This window comes from Lampetra planeri, chromosome 8, assembly GCF_965212315.1.
Source record: "Lampetra planeri chromosome 8, kcLamPlan1.2.h2, whole genome shotgun sequence".
In the NCBI taxonomy this organism is placed as follows: Eukaryota; Metazoa; Chordata; class Hyperoartia; order Petromyzontiformes; family Petromyzontidae; genus Lampetra; species Lampetra planeri.
The window spans coordinates 6277419-6295466 of record NC_136114.1 but is presented as its reverse complement, the minus strand read 5'-3'; the positions used below and the strand labels follow the sequence as shown (position 1 = coordinate 6295466).

The following is an 18048-nucleotide window of genomic DNA, read 5'->3' as shown; positions in this document are numbered from 1 at the left end:
GGTGTGTGAGATCAAAGCAGTGGGGAGCGGCAGTGCAGTGGTTAACCTGCTGCGCTACGAAGCCCGATCACCACCCGGGTTCAATTCACGCACATGGTCAATACCAGTGATGATTATATGAACTGGTCTTGGGCCTCCACTAGGTGGACTAAACATCAAATGACCTGGTGCGGTGCGTAAACATCACCACTGGGGAGACAAAGGTGGCCAGGCATGGTGCTGGCCACCCACCCCAGCTTGTGCCTTGCCAGATTTTATAGGCGATTGCTAACAGCACTTGCCCCAACAGTCTGTACAGGCTATATGGGGGATTTTTGTAGTGTAGTACATTTCTGGCAGAAAAACAGTGTTTTTAAGCTTCAAAACAGAGGATTCATACATTTCCACCAATCATGTGTACAATGGACACACATTTTAGTCACAGAAATGTATTACATTTTTTTTAAACAAATACAATTTTACGTAAATTATTTTCCGAGTTCGTAGACTCTCAAAAGATCCGACATAAGGCATACTGGTTTACAGCAAAGTACAAAGCAATGAAAACATTTTCTTGGGGCTAAACTCCACCAGAAAGCTGACATCTGACATGAACAAGTATAAAATTGGTGAACTGGTGCAAGTGAAGCGATCTTTATCTTCAACCGAACGGCGTGGAGTCGTTTGACCGCTGTCGCTTGTGATTGGATGCGACACGGAAGAAGGTGCCACCAGTCTTTCCCATGTCTTACTTTGAGAAAAGCGTGTAAATAAGATTGCACACAGACACAATTCATGCAAAAGAGAAAAAGGTGGGCTTAAACAAACAACTTTACCTTTTTTTTAAAGAAGGGGCATGATGATGTTGCATCTTTAATGCCACCCAGTGCGAATGAAAATCCACATTCAGGACACGTCTCCATCTATGTTTGAATGTTTTATAACAACAATGGCTTTGATACGTTACTGTATATATGCTCTATTGATATTAAACATTGTAAAATAAAACATGTTAAGTCCCAGTAATACCGTATTTAGGATAGCATTGAAAATAGTTTCACTTTCATAATCTACTGCCTGTAACACACGAGGGCTGTAAGGATGTGTTTTTATCACGAAAGCAGGGTGCAGTGCTGCCAAAACCTTCCATTCTGATCTCATTTATAAGCAAAGATAGCGACAACAGCAGTGTTCAATCACAGAAAGGGAATTTAAATGTACGAGAAAATTACAACATTCTAATATTAACCATTTAGCCAAAACGACCCCTTAAGCAACCTTCAAATCCAGAAAACTTGAATACAGTACTGCATTTTTAAGATACTGAACATAACCCATGTGGACAAAACACAAATAAAATAAGTATGTTATCAGTTTTCATTTCATAAATTGAGTTTTAAACCGTACACGATGCATTAATCTCGTAATTTTGTTTAAGTAAAAAAAAAGATGCACAAACGATGAACACTGCTCTGTATTTATAGTCTCAGTTTTAACATCTTTAAAGCGAACGTCTCCTTCAAGTCCACGTATTTACAGCGTCTTAACTTGTGCACACACCATTACGTTGTCCCAGGTTCACCTATCTCCCTGCCCTACCGATGTCCTCCCAGGAGTGCACAACGCTTGCAACTCTTAAAACACGATTTTTCATGAATCCTAACAATCCACCGGCAGTCTATTCACACGATTTTCACAGTGTAAGCGTGTATACAACAACAACCGCTTTCAAGTTAGCGGCGGAGAAAGCACGACCTTAATAAAGTCTGCATGGATGTTTTACTTTTTATATACACACACATAAACCAGCATGAACACACGGGAAAGGTTGTAACCCATCATTTGATGGAAATAGAAAGTGTTCTTTACACAAGTACTGGCAACATGTTATTTCTTCAACATTTGAAAAATATTTCAACATTTGTTTTACTGGTGCCCCAAGTGTTTGACTTAACTGTAGGAATGAAAGGTCAGTGGCACTACTGCCTTAATGGTACAGCGTTGTTTGATTAGGCTAAATCAAAGGGACATAAAACCTCATCAGAGACGAAATAACCATTGATCAAATATAATGAGGCCTATTCATCCACTAGACGTGATAGAGGGCCATGTTCGGGAGCAGTGAATTTGCACATTCATAATAATTAACACAATTGATAGGTAAATGAACTGACAAAAGTAGTTTTAAATCAGAATTAATGAGACATCTAAGAAGTACATAAAAAAGTCAAACATTGGTTAGTCGTGATTCGTGATCGGGTAACTCAATTGCTGTTCTTGCAACTGCCCAGTCATGGAGTGTGCTTGTGTTAAAATAACATAGGATCTGATGCTTGTGTTGGACAAATACGCGAAAATATTAAACGGTTAGTGCTAAAACGTATTAACATAACAAAATACTGCAACAAATCAAACAAACGAGCGAGATTTCAGATTTTCACAAATTCCCTTAACTAACACTTATATTGTTCATGTTGTGACCTTCTCAATTTATTTGGCACTCAAGACATCACAGAACTAAGCGAAGAAAAGCAGAGCTGACATGCGTCGCGTAACGGTGAAGCATGAATTAAGGTGCCTGCAGTTCACTGCAACTGCTCTTCACGTGAATGTATGCCTTGGTGTTTTATAAGCAAAGACACACACAGATTCCCAAGATAATTTAAATATTGCTTAGCTTTCTTTGTGAGCAATTTGGTGCATAAAGCAGTGTATGCATTACACAAAGTTATTGGTCCATCAAATTCAGTCGTTTTAACCATTTTCGAAATCTCAAACTAATTATCGGTACAGATTTGTACGTATTTATTATCATTTGAACTTGCAGAATATCAATGCAACTGCATTCCAAGGCGCTGTACACAATATAAAGGGAGGGGGGGGGAGTGGAAGTATGTATGTCGGATAAACCAGTGGGGGTGGGAAACACATAGGTAATTAGTGCAGATACCAGAAACGTGAGAATGAGGGCCCATACGCGTGTGCGTGCACACAAGGCTGTGAACAACACCACCCCCGACAGGTTACACACACCCTCACCCCTCCGAATCGCAGTTCAATGCACTGACCGTACGTTCATATTATCTCATCCGAAACGCGCGAGCGGATTTCCTGCAGCTGCAGAACAAGAACTACTTCACGAACTCGAACGCACCATGAACAATTCCCTTTCACGTGACCGACTATTGGACGTGATGTCAACGTTCAGATACCTCCAGGCACGGTGTCTGCATGCTCTCAATGAACTCGTACAAATTTTGGTTACGGATAAGCGTGCACTCTCCAAGAGCGCAAAAAACACATTGCGTTTGTGTGCGCGCATTAACCTTTTCACTCGCGCCTCTCTCGTTCAGACGAACCATTCAACAGTTTCTCATCGAGCGATGTGCGATTAGCAAGTTGCCACAGGCTGGTGTCTGAAGTGAACGAGTGAACAACAATTCACACACTTCACCTCGCACGCTCCAGCGCGGTGTAAACTCGTGGAGTGTTACATTCAACAATAATGCCTGGCATTGCTGCCTTCCTCCGTTGCGCGCCTTGCTGGCACGCGGCAAGTCACCCCCCCCAAAAGGCACGTGACATCGATCCAAACAAACGCGCACAATCCCGTCCGGTTAAAGCCTTCCCACAAGTGGCCCATAATGCCTCATCTGTTTGTCCCCCAGTAGTCGTCGGCTGGAGCCGTGTCCACACGAGTCGCAGCAATTCGCCGACGAGGGCGGGCGCATTTGCCTCGGCTTGCGTCGCGTGGGTGTGTTTCACACCCGCACGGGATCAGATACCGGTGCGGGTATTGGCTCTCATTTGGTCTCCCCCCCTTCAAGCCCTCACAGTAATGGAAATTTCAAGGCCATAGTTACTCCATTGTTGTCCTTCAGAATAAGCTGCATCGTCCATCTGACAAGTAACCATCGCGGCATCGTCACGGCCTCGTTCTCAATATCACCGCCTCGTTCTCAACATCACCGTCTGTTTCTTTATTCATGGGCGCTCACAAATAACGACGTGCACCACTTTTGTCCAGAAAAAAACAGGGAAACTTCATGAATTTGCATTTACACGACATTGTTTTTTTTTTATATAGCTGCAGGTTGTTTAGCAGCATTGCAAAAAATAGCAGACAATGGAATAACTCCAATTTGTCTGGTATAATTGTATTGTTAAAAGGTCAACTGCAAGTGCCTTTTAAATAATAATTTTCATGTCCATTCTTGCCCCGACTGAAAGGTTAGGAAAATGTCGTGGCTTGTTATTTGCTTAGTGCATTATGTATTTATGTTACTAGAACGGCGAGCTACGACATCAAAGAACTGACATTGCAAGGTATTCAAAGCCATTACCGAGGATCTGTTGACCTCAACAGCTGGGAAGCAAGCAGAAGCCACCTTTCTCCAAGTCAGCTACCACAACTCCAATATTGCCGTCAATGTTGCTCATTAAAACTGCACGAGCATGGTTTTGCTCCGCTTAAATCATCATGTAGACACAACAGCAGTGTCAACATTCTCAAACGTGCAACCCCATTCGTGCTTTTATATTATCTCACCGCAGTGTGCAGTTGCACAAAACTATTACTTACTTTAATTATTGTACGAGGTGGTGTCCACGGAAATGACCAGTGGCCATACGCTGGGCAGTTCTAGAAGTTGTCGGCAGGGTCACCTCAAGCAGAAACATCAATGTGCATGTTGAGGACTGCCAGCTTCCTACTGACAACAGAAATCTGGATTTAAACCCCCAAGAGGCGGTATCTGACTGAACCCATTCGGTGGCTTGCGGCGCCTGTTAATATTATCGACAAGACGTATGTATTGTCAGTGACTGCAATGGTATTTCATGCAGCGGATGGTTGCTTGGAGGTTTTCACATGCGAATATCCACGAGTCATTTACATTGTTTGGAGCAAGAAGGCACTCGGCTGTGCTTGCAGATAAAGAAAATAGTGGAATGCACTAACACTGGCAAGTGCGAACCAACCTTGTACTCCCACTTAGGAGCAAGGTTATTGGAGGGGAGTTATGGCTGGTAAATGGCTTAAGCAGTGTGTGACTGAGATGACACGTCAGAACTGTCGGTGTTTCCACAGTCAGTCCTTCGCCCTGCTCGGCATCGTCTTCAGTCGCGTCCCTCCCACTCCCGTCGGCTTGCCAATTGATGCTCGATGCCATCAGCCGCTGCCCCCATCCATACAACTATAACATTTAAGCCAGCGACCACGGGGTCACAACGCATTACATCTGCGAGCTACGCGGGCTCAGCCTGTGCAGGCACTGCCTCAGCAGACTCGGTTATTGTTATTTTCGCGTTCAGAAATTTAGCACCACAGAGTTGCTGCTGCTGCTGCTGCTGCTACTGCCGCCGCCGCTGGAATGAGCAAAGCGGCCAGGCAAACCGGCCTCAGTGCGGGCGAGTGGGCGCTTGCTCCTGCGCTCAACTCGCCGACTTCAAGCGAAACCCCTCCAGTGCGCGCAACTGTTCTCGGAGCGGGAGGTTGGTCGGGCGGATCCCAGGCCGGCTACTCTCCCAGCGAGCCCTGCAGGGGGAACCAGCCCACGGTCTCGTGGTCCAAGTCCAGCTCCCGCAGGGACAAGCTGAGGCCGCCCAGGAAGATGTTCTCGCGCAGGGCCTCGGCGCTCCACACGCTCAGCTGCAGTCGCCGCTGCTTCAGAGCCTCCTTGCTGAAGCAGTTGTACACGAGCTGGGGGAACGGGGCACGGGGCCAGCAGCTGAGTCGTTGGATGATACTACGCCAACTCACGATCATCACCTTTGAGGTGCGCTTAGATCAGTGGCTGTCTACAGAGTGTGAACTGTGACACGTGACGATCGAAGGGTGATCGTGGCCAATGTCGCAAATGCTACCGTACCTCGCAACCTCTTTTTTTTCCACTCTGCCAGAAATACGCCTGATCTAAGGTACTCAAAGGTTTGGCATAAGGAAACGCTCAAAAAGCAGTTTGTAAGAAAAATACTGAGCATCAAAATTCAGCAACTTCACATGATGCTGGGAGTACAAACGAGAGATACATCTCGAAAACAAAACAGCAAAAGTTACAGGTGACATTATTTACCCTTAAATGCACAATGGGGAAAAGCTAAATCTGTCCCGAATAATTTTGCTAAAAATACAGCTCATACAAGACGGCATACCTGTGCGAAGAGTGCGAGTCATCCGAATGCTTCTCTGCTTGTGCACCCTTACCATTTCGTTGTAGGTGGGGTTGAGTGTCTTGCGGGCGATCTTGGTCTTCCTCTTGGTGACTCTGTTTGGGTCGGGAAGCAGGTAGGTCTTCACGTACGGGTCCGGATCGGCTCCATCAGTGAACACCTGGAGTAGATTACATGGACACGCACCAACGGGATGAGCATCTCCGTCGAGTCAAAGTGCTCTTGCTGCCCAAACAACCATGGTTGCGATGCTCATCTCTGTTGGCAACCCCGAGCCAGTAGTCGACATTTCACATTCGCATGGTGGGGGCAAGTCTCTCCCTATGGATGGATGACCTTTAGCAGAATTCCCACAGGGTCATTGAAAATAAACTCAACTGAGCTGATTTTATCAACCGCAACAATATGATGGGGCTGAATTTTTTCATTTCCATTTCCATGTTTATCGAGTTGGCACCAAACTAGAATTCGAAATTGCATCTTTGATTGAGAGTTGAGCAATCGTATCACAGCAACACCCGGCCAGAGGGGTTGACAATCTAGCTTTTTTTCTTTAAATTAATGTGTGAGTCTGTAGCCATATTATCAACACTGCATGCATACACAGAAATCCCAGTGTAGCCATCGATCATTGGGGCCAGTACTTTTAGTGAGAAGAAACCACAGAAACGCACACAAATAAATAAAACAAGGAAGTCACTGGATCCTGAAAAATATGTCCGACTTAACTTTCTAATTCATAATCAACGTTTTTGGGTTTAGATCGCGTTATTTATAAATGTGTCTTAACCCTCCACCACACCACACGGCCAATCAGTAAAAAAGGTGTGTTGAAGCGTGAAACCACAACATTTACAAAAAAAATTTTTACTTTCTAACTTTGCTCTGTGTGAACTGTATTCATATCACATTTATAGGATTATTAAACTTAAATGGCAAGAGGGCACACGGGAGGCAAGTTGTGACCCTTGAGATGAATTAACATTTCATGGGACAGTTGAGCGAGTGTGACTTTAATAGAGCCGATTTTGCTTCCAGAATGTAAATTCAGAGTTTCGTTGGCAGCAACCATAATTAGAAATCCACTATAAAGAATAGAACAGTCTTCATGAAGGACGGTCACTTGTTAGGATAGTTTCTAGAAACAAACATGGAGAGTGACATTTAAGCAGGACAGATTTCTCAGAGAATGTATTTTTTTTAATTGGGTAAAAAATTAAACTCAAATCGTGAATGTAAAAGTAACACTTTCATTGTGCCATATTTAGTTGTAATTTTATAGCGATGACATTGCAATCATTTTCCATATTAATGTAAAAATGGTATGGGGAATTTTTGGGCTGAAATACATTTGGTGCAACTGTCTTCACTGACTGAATAAGTGCAGTATTACATCTTACTGTAATTATTAATGATTCGTTATAAAACTGAGAACGCCACAGCCATGGGTACCCTTGACGAGGCCAGACAAGCAATCAGTGACAATCGCTTTGCTAGATAATTACAAATGTGAATTTCAAGAAAGCACAGAAAAATTATTTTCATTAAAAAACTTATCGCAATAGGCAGTAATAAAAGTTACATCGTATGATGCACTGCAGCTCAACCTCAATATATCAATACATAACAGGACCCTGCGGGGTGGGCTGGTAGGAACGAATAACCAAAGAATATAAACATAATGTATTATTACACTTGTTAAGCCAGGAAAGCCCCACTGACTCAAAAGGTTTTTGTAGGGTCCTGCCAAGTGTTTGCAGTAGGGGTCGATGTTGATACACGGACGGACGGACGGACGATATAATCTATTGGTGGTCTGGTCCACTTCGTTCCTACCAGTATTAATACACTTTAAAGGAGGTTAATTGTCTCGAAAGCATCCTTTACATTTGAACCTTAAAATACGCTGTCCAATAAGTCACGCGTTTTAAAGTGCTTATCATATAATTAAACGTGAGTCATAACCACTGTTATTATTCATAGCTTATCAAAAGCGATAAAAATATCCGAATGTAATTTATTTCATTTGAAGTTTTAGTCTGAAAGCGTATTTAATTAGGTAATTATGCACCATCATATTAAACAGTGAAATGTCTTTTACTTTGCAACGCAGGCAACACTTGTGTCATGCATCAAAATCAGCAGACAGCCGTCAGTGTTCATAAATCCCTTGACCCAACTCGTTCGTTCGGGCAAGGTCGGCGCATTGTGTCCTTGGTGTGCACACTCATACTGAGTTCGGTTACGTGCCATTGCAATTTACCGCACTGCCTTTTGGGAACAAATGGAAATTCATTTACATCATAAATAGCTTCGATTAGATGGCATTGTGGTAAGGGGGCGGGCGTTAAAAATGCATGGTACAGTTTTTGTGCAATGTTCCAGAAAACACAGTGGTTAGCATGAGCTTCCAAACAAAACTATTTGGCGACTCTACTGCATTTGGCAGTGGTGGCACACAAGCACAAATCACCAACACATTTGTCAATAACACTGTGGCCATGAAGGGAGAAGCATATACAAGGTGACATAGTGGGCAATGGCCTTCCTTCATCACACAATATAACGTGCTCATTATTTATTCACAAAATTATATTCATGCAGTGTTATTGAAATTAGTTTTTTTTTCCAAAATAGAGATCATATTCAACATTGCTCAAACCAGATCACAGCTTGATTTTTGCAATACACAGAAGAATGGTTTAGGTTATTGTAGTCATGGTAAAAATTATCACCTCAGTGAGGTTGGCTACGTACGGTGTCAAAGAAGTTCAACATACATAAATTCCACACCCAGAATGTAAAATAAATGTTATTGTACTCTTTGTTTCTTTCGGTAAAGTCACGTGGGTAGAAAAATATAATAATAATAATAATAATATATCACAACGTTTCGATCGCAACACAAGCGGTCGTCCTCAGGCGGAAAAAAATTATCCAGCAGTGTAACTGCTGAACCATCGAGAGAGCTGTTACGACAAGGTTATATATGTGGCGAAGGGCAAGCAGGCGGGGTCTGAGCTGGAAAGGAATTACATCCCCGAACGCAAGCACGTCAGGTGTGTTAATGGGGGAGATTAGGGAGAGAAAGATGAGGGAGAGAGATTAGCATAAAATGAGCTTCCGTCCCCGCACAAGAGCACCGTCCCCGCATATGCGCACAACAGCAGTGTTCATGGGAGATTAGCACTATGTTGATGAGAATTAGGCAGAGAGATTAGGGGGATTAGCAAGTTAATGTAATGTCCATGTGTAAGACAAGCTGCGGCGCTGCCAAATGCGCTGTGAGAAGCAAGCGCGTCCACGCAAGAGAACAACCACAACGGTGGTCGCGCCAGTGAGACACACAGCCCATCACACAGCCAGAACCATCGATACATCGAGGCTAAGGGAGCAGAGGTGGCCATGTTATTGAGAACCCAGCCCGTTAATGCAGAGGCACCTAACAGGGCAATGCAACTCAGAGAGTCGGAGATAACAGCCAGACGGCAGGGAAGAATGGAAGCACCACAGCAAGTGACGACTTTGCTTGGTTAATGACGTCCTTCCAATGATTGCTCAGCTTATACCCATCTTCTCGGTTGAAATTGTCTGTGTTTATATATCTGGATAGCTTCATGGACAAATCTTTGATGGTAGCCCGAAGGTTTGCAGAGTACCTTGGTCCCAGAAAAAACAATATCGTGCGAGCTCACTGCGTTATACCAATGATCAGCCACGGCAGAGGTATTGGTTCTGCCGTGTTTCAAATCTGCCTCGTGTTCGGGAACACGGTCCGAGACATGTCGTTTCGTTTCCCCAATGTAACTGATGCCGCAGACACAACTTAGTTTGTAGACACCAGGGTATTGCATGTCAGGAATGACATCCTTCACAGATGGGATCAAATCACAGATTTTGTGTACTGTAATGAATCGGACCTGGATCTTGTGTTTAAGATTTTGGAAATCTTTTTGGTAACACCTGCTATGTATGGCAAGGTGATGGTTTTGATTGGGTCCTCAGATGGTTGTCTCCCCATGGTTGGGGAAACAGATTGTGCGGTCTGAGTATCAATTCATCTTGAGGGCTTGGTGTACATGCTCCAGTTCACTGGCTAGGTGGCGCTGGTGGGAGATGCAGTGTTTTGATGAGGGAGTTCTTCTGGGCCGGATGGTGGTGGGAGTCAGGCTTTAGATAGGAATCTGTGTGGGTGGCTTTCCTGTAGACGGAATGTCCCAACAAGCCTCTTCTCAATCAAAACATTCAGGAATGGTAGCTTGCCATCATTTTCCACTTCCATGGTGAATTTGATAGATGGGTGTATGGAATTGATGTGGTTGAAAAATTGGTTCAGTGCTGGCTGGCCATGTGGCCAGATGACGAAAGTGTCATCTACGTATCTCTTCCACAGGGAAGGACGTAGGGTGGATGTCAGGATGGCATCTGTTTCAAATTTCTCCATGAAAACATTCGCTACCACCGGTGATAAGGGAGAACCCATAGGGGTACCTTGATTTTATTTGTAGAATGTACCATTCCAGATGAAGTAAGTGTTGGCCAGGCAGTGCCTCACCAAAGTTATTTTATATTTTATTTTTCTACCAACGTGAATTTACCGCGAGAACAAAAGAGTATGGATTCCTGCAGTCACGAAAGCTTCAAATCAAGATGACATGTTATTGTTTTGTATTTTATATTGTAGTAATGTTAAGTGGGGCAAGCGTGAAACCAACTTGCTGTCTGGATGTGTTTAATAAGTTGATCCTGGTTTTACTACTGATTCCACTTTGTTCTGAGTCACGCAGGAATGGTTTAATTTTCAGCTGTGCTGGAACCTCTTTTACCGACATGCTACGCAAGTAATCCGAGCATTACAATGTAATGCCGTTGTAAACTGTTATTATATTTATTATTATATATAACCAATCCATTGAGCGTGTTCACTTTGTGCGCATATCACCCATGTCGAAGACACCATCAAATATAGTCGAAAGTCAGAATTCTGTCAACATGCGCTCATTCCCTGGCCATGCCTCGTTAACATCGCAGGAAGTCCATTTGCCTACGTGCCTCGGCCACACCCAAAAACGAAACTAATTTTGATTTAACCAGGTAAGGCCCACTGAGTTGTATAAAGTAGCTCATTTTCAGAAGTTTCCTGGCCACAAATAAAAGCTCAAGGGAGTGGCTTATCATGTGGAAATGTATAGAGGCCAAATACTCGAGACGCATGTTTCTAAATGCGGAGGGAAAAACCGGAGGACCCAGAGAAAAATCCACGTGACAACGGGGAGAGAACATGCAAACTTGAAATGTACAGCAGGCATCCGGGTCGGGATTGATCCCACGACCTCCTGTACACCAGGTGGGGGAGTTAACATCTCGCTGCTGCAGCACACCTACTGATAGCCAGCTCCCAAACTGTGCGTCTCTCTAGCGATTGCCTATCCACTTCCAAGGGTGTTTCATTTCCAGTTCCAGACATTCTTACATGAAGTTGATCCATTTTGTTCATTAACCATCCTCTAGACCGGTGGTTCTATACCGGTGGTTCTCACCCTGGGGTGCACACACCCCCTAGGGGTGCGAGATGCCCTTTCTGGGGGTGCGAAACATGGCCTGAAGGGAATTCATGAAAACACAAATTAAGCATGGGCACATAAATGCAAATAATTTGTTTCAAACCTACGTATTTATTAACATACTTTTTTACGATTGAGAACCAAAGAAGGGGTGCATGGTTAAAAATCACTGCCTTAGATCTTTTTTCCACTGACAGTAAGACATGGGGAAAATTAGGTTTTGTTTGAAGTGCACTACAAGGTGAAAACAGTTACACTTTGACGGTTTGTGCGTTTGTGTTGTATGTACCACCCTATGGTGAACCTCTTTTGCACCGTACGTAGCCAACCGTCCTTATCGGGGGTGCGGCGGAAGGACAACAAACTGAACACAAAAATGGTCCATGGAGATGTTGAGAAGAGGGCAAAGAAGATGCAGCCAGAAGGGCTATGGAGATGCAGGTGCAGAAGGAGACGGGAGTCCCGAGGGCGAGATGGAAGAATACGGTGGCACGAGATACAAGCCACAGAGTGGACGCTACGAGACAAGGGGGCACAGCATAGACGCGCGTGAAGGATGGAGAAAAATAAAAAATAGCGAGCTGAACAAGCTGCAGAGGCGACGTTGGGAGGTTCTGCACTGACCAGGTCTTTAATGTGCATGACCATGATGAAGAGCGCGGCATTGCGGTAGGACACGGAGAGCTTCACCTTGCCCCCCACTTTCTCCGCCGTCAGCGTTTGAGGGAATGGCTCTGCTGGGAACAGGGGGGGGGGGGGGGGGGCAATGTGTCAACCCTCTGCACGGCGCAACACCCCGCCAGCTCGGAGTGGCATCGCGTGCGACGCGTCAAATCGAACGCTGCATTCGCAGCCCGGTATTTAAAATTGCTTCGCTTTTAAAATTGGCAACGTTGTACTTTAACGATGTTATGTATGCACAGTGTGGAATGAGTGGTATGACACGATCAAATATAGTTTTGTACAATGGCGTACAAAAGAAATGCTGCATTGTGAAATTCAATGGCAGTGAACAAATGTAGTTTTACACATTTTTTTTTTAAGATTGTGTTTGAGTAACTATTGCATCATTAATGAGGATTTACATCTCACCATTTAGTCTGGTCACCTCTTCCTTGACCTTCTCGTCTCTCAGGATCGGATGGAAAAAAGTGTACAGGAGGTCGCACTACGTAACAAGCACACGCATACACACGCACAAACACAACATACACACGCGCAAACAACACATTAGGTGTACTCGTCACAAAAATTTAAATTAGTACGTCATCGTGCTTTTTAATTTTACATTTCTGCATGAAATGTAACTTTGATAAAAGAGCTTGTACTGTGGCTTATCATTTCAAAAGCCGCAGTTGTTGTTAATGGGTCACCTTTTTAAACAATAAAATAGGGAGGCATAAAAAGCACTAATTGAACGGTAATGCATTCCACACACGCGACAATTCTATTACACATTAACATGCACACACAGATAGGGGAACACGTTATTCAGACAGGCTAAAGGTTCCAGCAGTAGATTTACCGACTAGATCACATAAGGCAGGATATGGGTAGATTCTAAAAGCTGAAGTTAATCGGTGAAACATCCCTGCGCGCATATTTGCGGGGATTCTTTAAAATGCTGCACGACGTTTCCATGACAAACGCTACACATTGGCGGCTTCTGTTTTGCAATGCAGTCGCACACTGCTGAACCATTACGCTAAGTCACGGCCCATGTCGCTACAGAGCAGAGTAGAGGCGTGGGTTTCATGACCCCAGGCCCTCGCCCAGGGAACCCGAAAGAGGGGATCAAGGCGAAGTTGAGAACGAGGCATTTCAGAAAGGCAAAGAAAGGAAAAACAAAGCACCGACGACGAAAATGACCAAGGCGAGTGTGTTAGTGACCATTGTAAATAGAGCCAAATTTTATGTTCTTTTCCAACAGCCAGTTGTTTATACGAATACAAAATATTTAGTCACGCTTGATTTACCACTGCCATCCAGCCAACAATCACAGTGCCTGTTATTCAGCACAATACATTCAAAAATATGATTGTGTAAAATTTTCTTATCCCTCTGCGTTAATAAAGCAACGAAGTACCATATTTACTCCGTTTCGCAGCCAATGTGAAACGGAGTAAAAAATAATCGACGAGAACACCGTTTTAGGCAACATCACCGAATCGAACTTGCACCGTTTAACTTCAGCTTGAGTACAGAGGGCGAGGAGGCCGGTGCGAAGGACATGGCAGGATTGGAAGACATCGACGCAACCCATACACACCGCAGTGATGGTGGTACATGGGGAGTGGGTCACCGCGATGTTTACCAGTGAAGCAGTGGTGCTGCGCCTACCTCCGTGATGTCAGCTTTGCACTGCACGAGTTCCTGCAGGTAGTTGTGGAGGTCCGTTTTCCTTCGGGAAGCCACCTCCTCGACATGCGTTCGTCCCAAGATCAATTTATTTGGAAAGCTGAAGGAGCAGAAGGCAAAATTGCGCATGTACGCGACATCGTCACACGACAATGAGAACCGAGGAAATGCCAGGCTGCTATTAGCCTGTGTCTACGTTTGAACGAAATCCGTTTGCAGATGTTTATCTACCTGGGCAGCAGCAATGATGAGAAGAGCATGCAGAGCTTGTTGTGCAGTTCCTGGAACTCTGCAAAGGTCCTCAGGATGAATGTAGGAACCGGCATGACCTCCCGCACCACCTTCACTACGTAAATCTGCAGCGTGATTGGTGGAAGCGTTAGAATGAGGCAATAAGTCTAAGCAAGGACATCCCATGCATGCGATAATATATATAAATTTCACATTTCCTTAAAGGATTCAAAAACATTTCTGCCTACATCTTTAGACAAGTTATTCATCTCTTTTTCCACAGATGTCCAGTAGGTTTCCACAAATGATGAACTGACCAACTGCAATCGCTTACATGTGATAGCAAATCCTTATCAATTCGTTCTATTGAACAGCGAAAATTTCGCGTCACCCAACGTAATTTTTTAATGAATACAACAGGCTTTTCAATTCAACACGTGGTGATTACTCTTGGCAGTAAGCCCTCTCAGCCAAACGATGATTTAATTTACTCTCAAATATAAACAATATAGAGTACGCAGGTCAATGCTACCGAATATGAACTAAACTATATAAAGTCATACAATTTATTTAATTAGTTTACCAGGTAAGGCCCACTGTGCTATATAGATATTTTTCAGAAGCGGCCTGGCCACAAATGATAGCTCAACGAAGAGGCTTCTGTGGAAATTTATAGCCGATGAATACTCTAAATAAACGCATCTAGATTATCAACATGGAGGGGAATAACTGGAAGACCCGAATAAAAATCCATGCGATCACAGCAAAAACATACAAACTCCAAATATACAGGCGTCAGGGTCAGGATCGAACCCACAATCTCCTGTAAACCAGGCGAGGTAGTTGCCATCTCGCCACCGCGGCGGCCGAATATCATTGACACCTTGAACGTTCCTGTGAGGTGCGTGCGCCCGTGCCGAGTCGCTAGCGACGCGGTGACCGTGACGCGGTGGGACGCACGTAGTATTTCTCGGGGTTGTAGCGCTTCTGGTACGCGTAGACGGACGCCTCGCAGATGCGTCCGTCCGTGCGCAGGCTGTGCTGCTTCGAGTTGAAGGAGAGCGTGGGCTCCTCGTTGGAGGTCTGCGGGCCCGAGAAGCGCTGCGCCAGGTTGTGGATGAAGAAGTTCACCTTGGTGGCCATGCTGCCCAGGCTCGACTCAATCAGCCTGAGAGCCAAAGTCACACGCCGGCCAACGAACAGCCCCGTCACACCTCGCCGTCACAACAATCTGTTTGAAAACTAAAATAACTCTTCTTCATAGCAAGAGAACAACTGCTGTGCTCGTGAAGAAGGGGCATTGCTAGAAATGTTGGCCATTATCTATAGTTCCCTTAGAGGCGAGTGTTATTAACGAATGTGATGAGTTTGTTAATATCAAGCTATTTCTATAGATGTATTGACTAGCTAGTTCACCAGGTGAGAACCCGCAAAGCCAAGTCTCTTTTTCAAGAAGCGATCTCGTTCCATGTCTGCGTTGACCTCCTCCGATAATTTATTAACGTGACTAATGTAGATCCCTTTGTGAATTCACTGCTGGATGCAGGGCTCTCCGTGCCCTGTTGGTCATGGGGAGTTCTCATTCGACCATACTTCACTACGCTGGTCAATGCAGGTTGGTGAAAGGGAGGTGGCAAAACCAGTTCGCTTCTGATGTTAAGCCCTGGACGGAAGTCAAACCCAGGACGCTGGGTTCACAGGGCATTGCATTGTCCACTCCACCAGCGCTCACTCCGCCCGGACATGAATTATAGCTTTGAAATGATCATTGTCCTATTTCCATTTATGAGAGCACCAACCGAGATTCATTATTTATAAAATAAATAAAGGCCTGGATAATTTTAATTTAACAGGGGCACTGAGACTTGTTAAATACGTTCATATGCAGAATACAAGTCATGACATCGGAATAGAGTAGCATGTTTAATTACGTAGCAGGGTTTTCGAAGCTAAATTAATGACATGAAATGCATCGGGTGGCTGGAAAAACTGGATTGTTAACGAAGGTCATGCGGTAAATGCCAAGCTGCATTATGCTTTAAAAAAATCGGGAAAAAAAACACGAAAAACGGACCTCCAATTACCACGATTGGTACATACGGTACGAAAATTCAACATACATTGTGAAATGCAGAAGCATATGCAACAGCAGAGAGACATCAGCAGATGGTGCTATGCCGTATAGAAATCATTCACCAGAGCGTGCGGAGTAAAAACATAATGGTACGCGCTCTTCAAGAGCATCAATGCATTGTCTTACCTTGTGAACTGGGCTGTCGCCTCCGTGTCTGTAGCCTGTGGCATCAGCGCTTCATAAACGTATTTCAAATCCTGAACATCGGCAAGTTCTGGTATTCCCGATGACATCATCTATCCAGACAGCCACAGGTAATGAAAAACGAGGTGTACAATTCTGCTAGAGCTGTGTGGGGCTTCAGTTTAACCGGGCAGTAAAACGATAACATAGAATCAACCGACAGCAAATATGTTCGAAAGCAGGAAGGGGTTAGAGGTGGTACAATTTAGAAATAATTTACCAAAATTGGCTTCATGCTCAATGTCACAAGAGAGATTAATTTTTAGCCACTTTGAAACGACAATGTTAAGCGAGTATCAAATTCTCTGCACAGTGCACTGGAGCATGGAATCAGCTAAGTCAACACTGAACGGTGTACAGATTAGGCTCTGCAAATGCAGGATAATTGCGTGGATAATTCCCCAGTCCATATCCTCACCAGTAACCCTTTCCATGAAATCTCAAACACGTTTGATATAAGCATTTTACACGTGAATATAAAACGTTGCTGCTGTAGAAATCAATCAAAATCTGTACATCTTCTCAATGATAGGCAAAAAGGCCTTTTTTTTTACTTAAGCTAATATTCATTACTAAAAATTTGACTTAAAACATGTATGCTGCCGCATCTAAAGCATACAACACATAAAATGACCGAGCATATTAGCCATGAATACAGTGTCTAGTTAATCCACTGCTGGAAGAGGGCCTCCGCACGCTGTGCAGGTCATGTGGGGGGTTATTTGACTGTACTTTACCCATGCGCTGGCAGCGAGGGTTTGGTGATGATGGGGAGGGCAAGAGTACGGGAGAATCATGGATTTTTCTGCAAATGGCCCGCTACTGCCCACCACATGGCTGTCACCGCTGATAACCCCTTTGCTTGTGCATGGTAGTCAATAACCCAAAGCACCATCCAGGCATGGCCTTGCTGCTTAGCGAGAACTGGCAAGGTCGGGCGCACGATGGGTGATTTGGTCAGAGGCACAAGAGCGGCCATGTCGGTGTACACTTTTCCGAGTGAGCACAATAACGCGTGCATAGAACCAGCGACCATCTGTGACAAGGAGCTTCATAGCCCATCGGATTTCTCCAGGATAAATAAAGATTCTGATTCTGACCACGGGCCACACCATTTACGACTATGGCAGCAACGAATACGAATCTTGGAGAGAAGAGGGGAAGCCTTTGGCAATCACTGCTGAGAGCACTTGCGATCGTACCAGGCCGAGGAGGTTGAGGAAGAGGTTGGTGTGCTTGCGGATGAGGTTGTAAGCCTGGCAGCACAGGTCCACAAAGTGCTGGAAGCGGCTGGTGGGCCTCTCCCCACCATTGATCACGTATGCCATGTCCGACGTGAGCACAAACGGTGCCCGGTCACTGCAGGGTACGGACAGCAGTCGGCAGTGCTTATGCGGCTTTAACAACAGTGGGGCGTCATGGTGGCGA

General features: G+C 44.6%; 1 protein-coding gene across 4 annotated transcripts in view; it reads right to left on the bottom strand.

Annotated features, from left to right (window-relative positions):
- Positions 1-412: 412 nt before the first annotated feature.
- LOC144720234 (phosphatidylinositol 4-phosphate 3-kinase C2 domain-containing subunit alpha-like) overlaps positions 413-18048 on the bottom strand; it is a 71640-nt gene continuing 54004 nt past the window's right edge. For 3 of the 4 annotated variants that reach the window (XM_078596787.1, XM_078596788.1, XM_078596791.1), the window contains 9 exons: positions 17823-17979; positions 16564-16673; positions 15264-15471; positions 14304-14428; positions 14055-14172; positions 12807-12882; positions 12339-12451; positions 6185-6310; positions 413-5680 (listed from right to left, as the gene is read on the bottom strand). In XM_078596787.1, coding sequence (XP_078452913.1) covers positions 5498-5680; positions 6185-6310; positions 12339-12451; positions 12807-12882; positions 14055-14172; positions 14304-14428; positions 15264-15471; positions 16564-16673; positions 17823-17979 — 1216 coding nt within the window. In that variant the 3' untranslated portion in view covers positions 413-5497. The remainder of the gene's footprint in view (positions 5681-6184; positions 6311-12338; positions 12452-12806; positions 12883-14054; positions 14173-14303; positions 14429-15263; positions 15472-16563; positions 16674-17822; positions 17980-18048) is intronic. The other variant, XM_078596789.1, reaches the window with a different exon arrangement.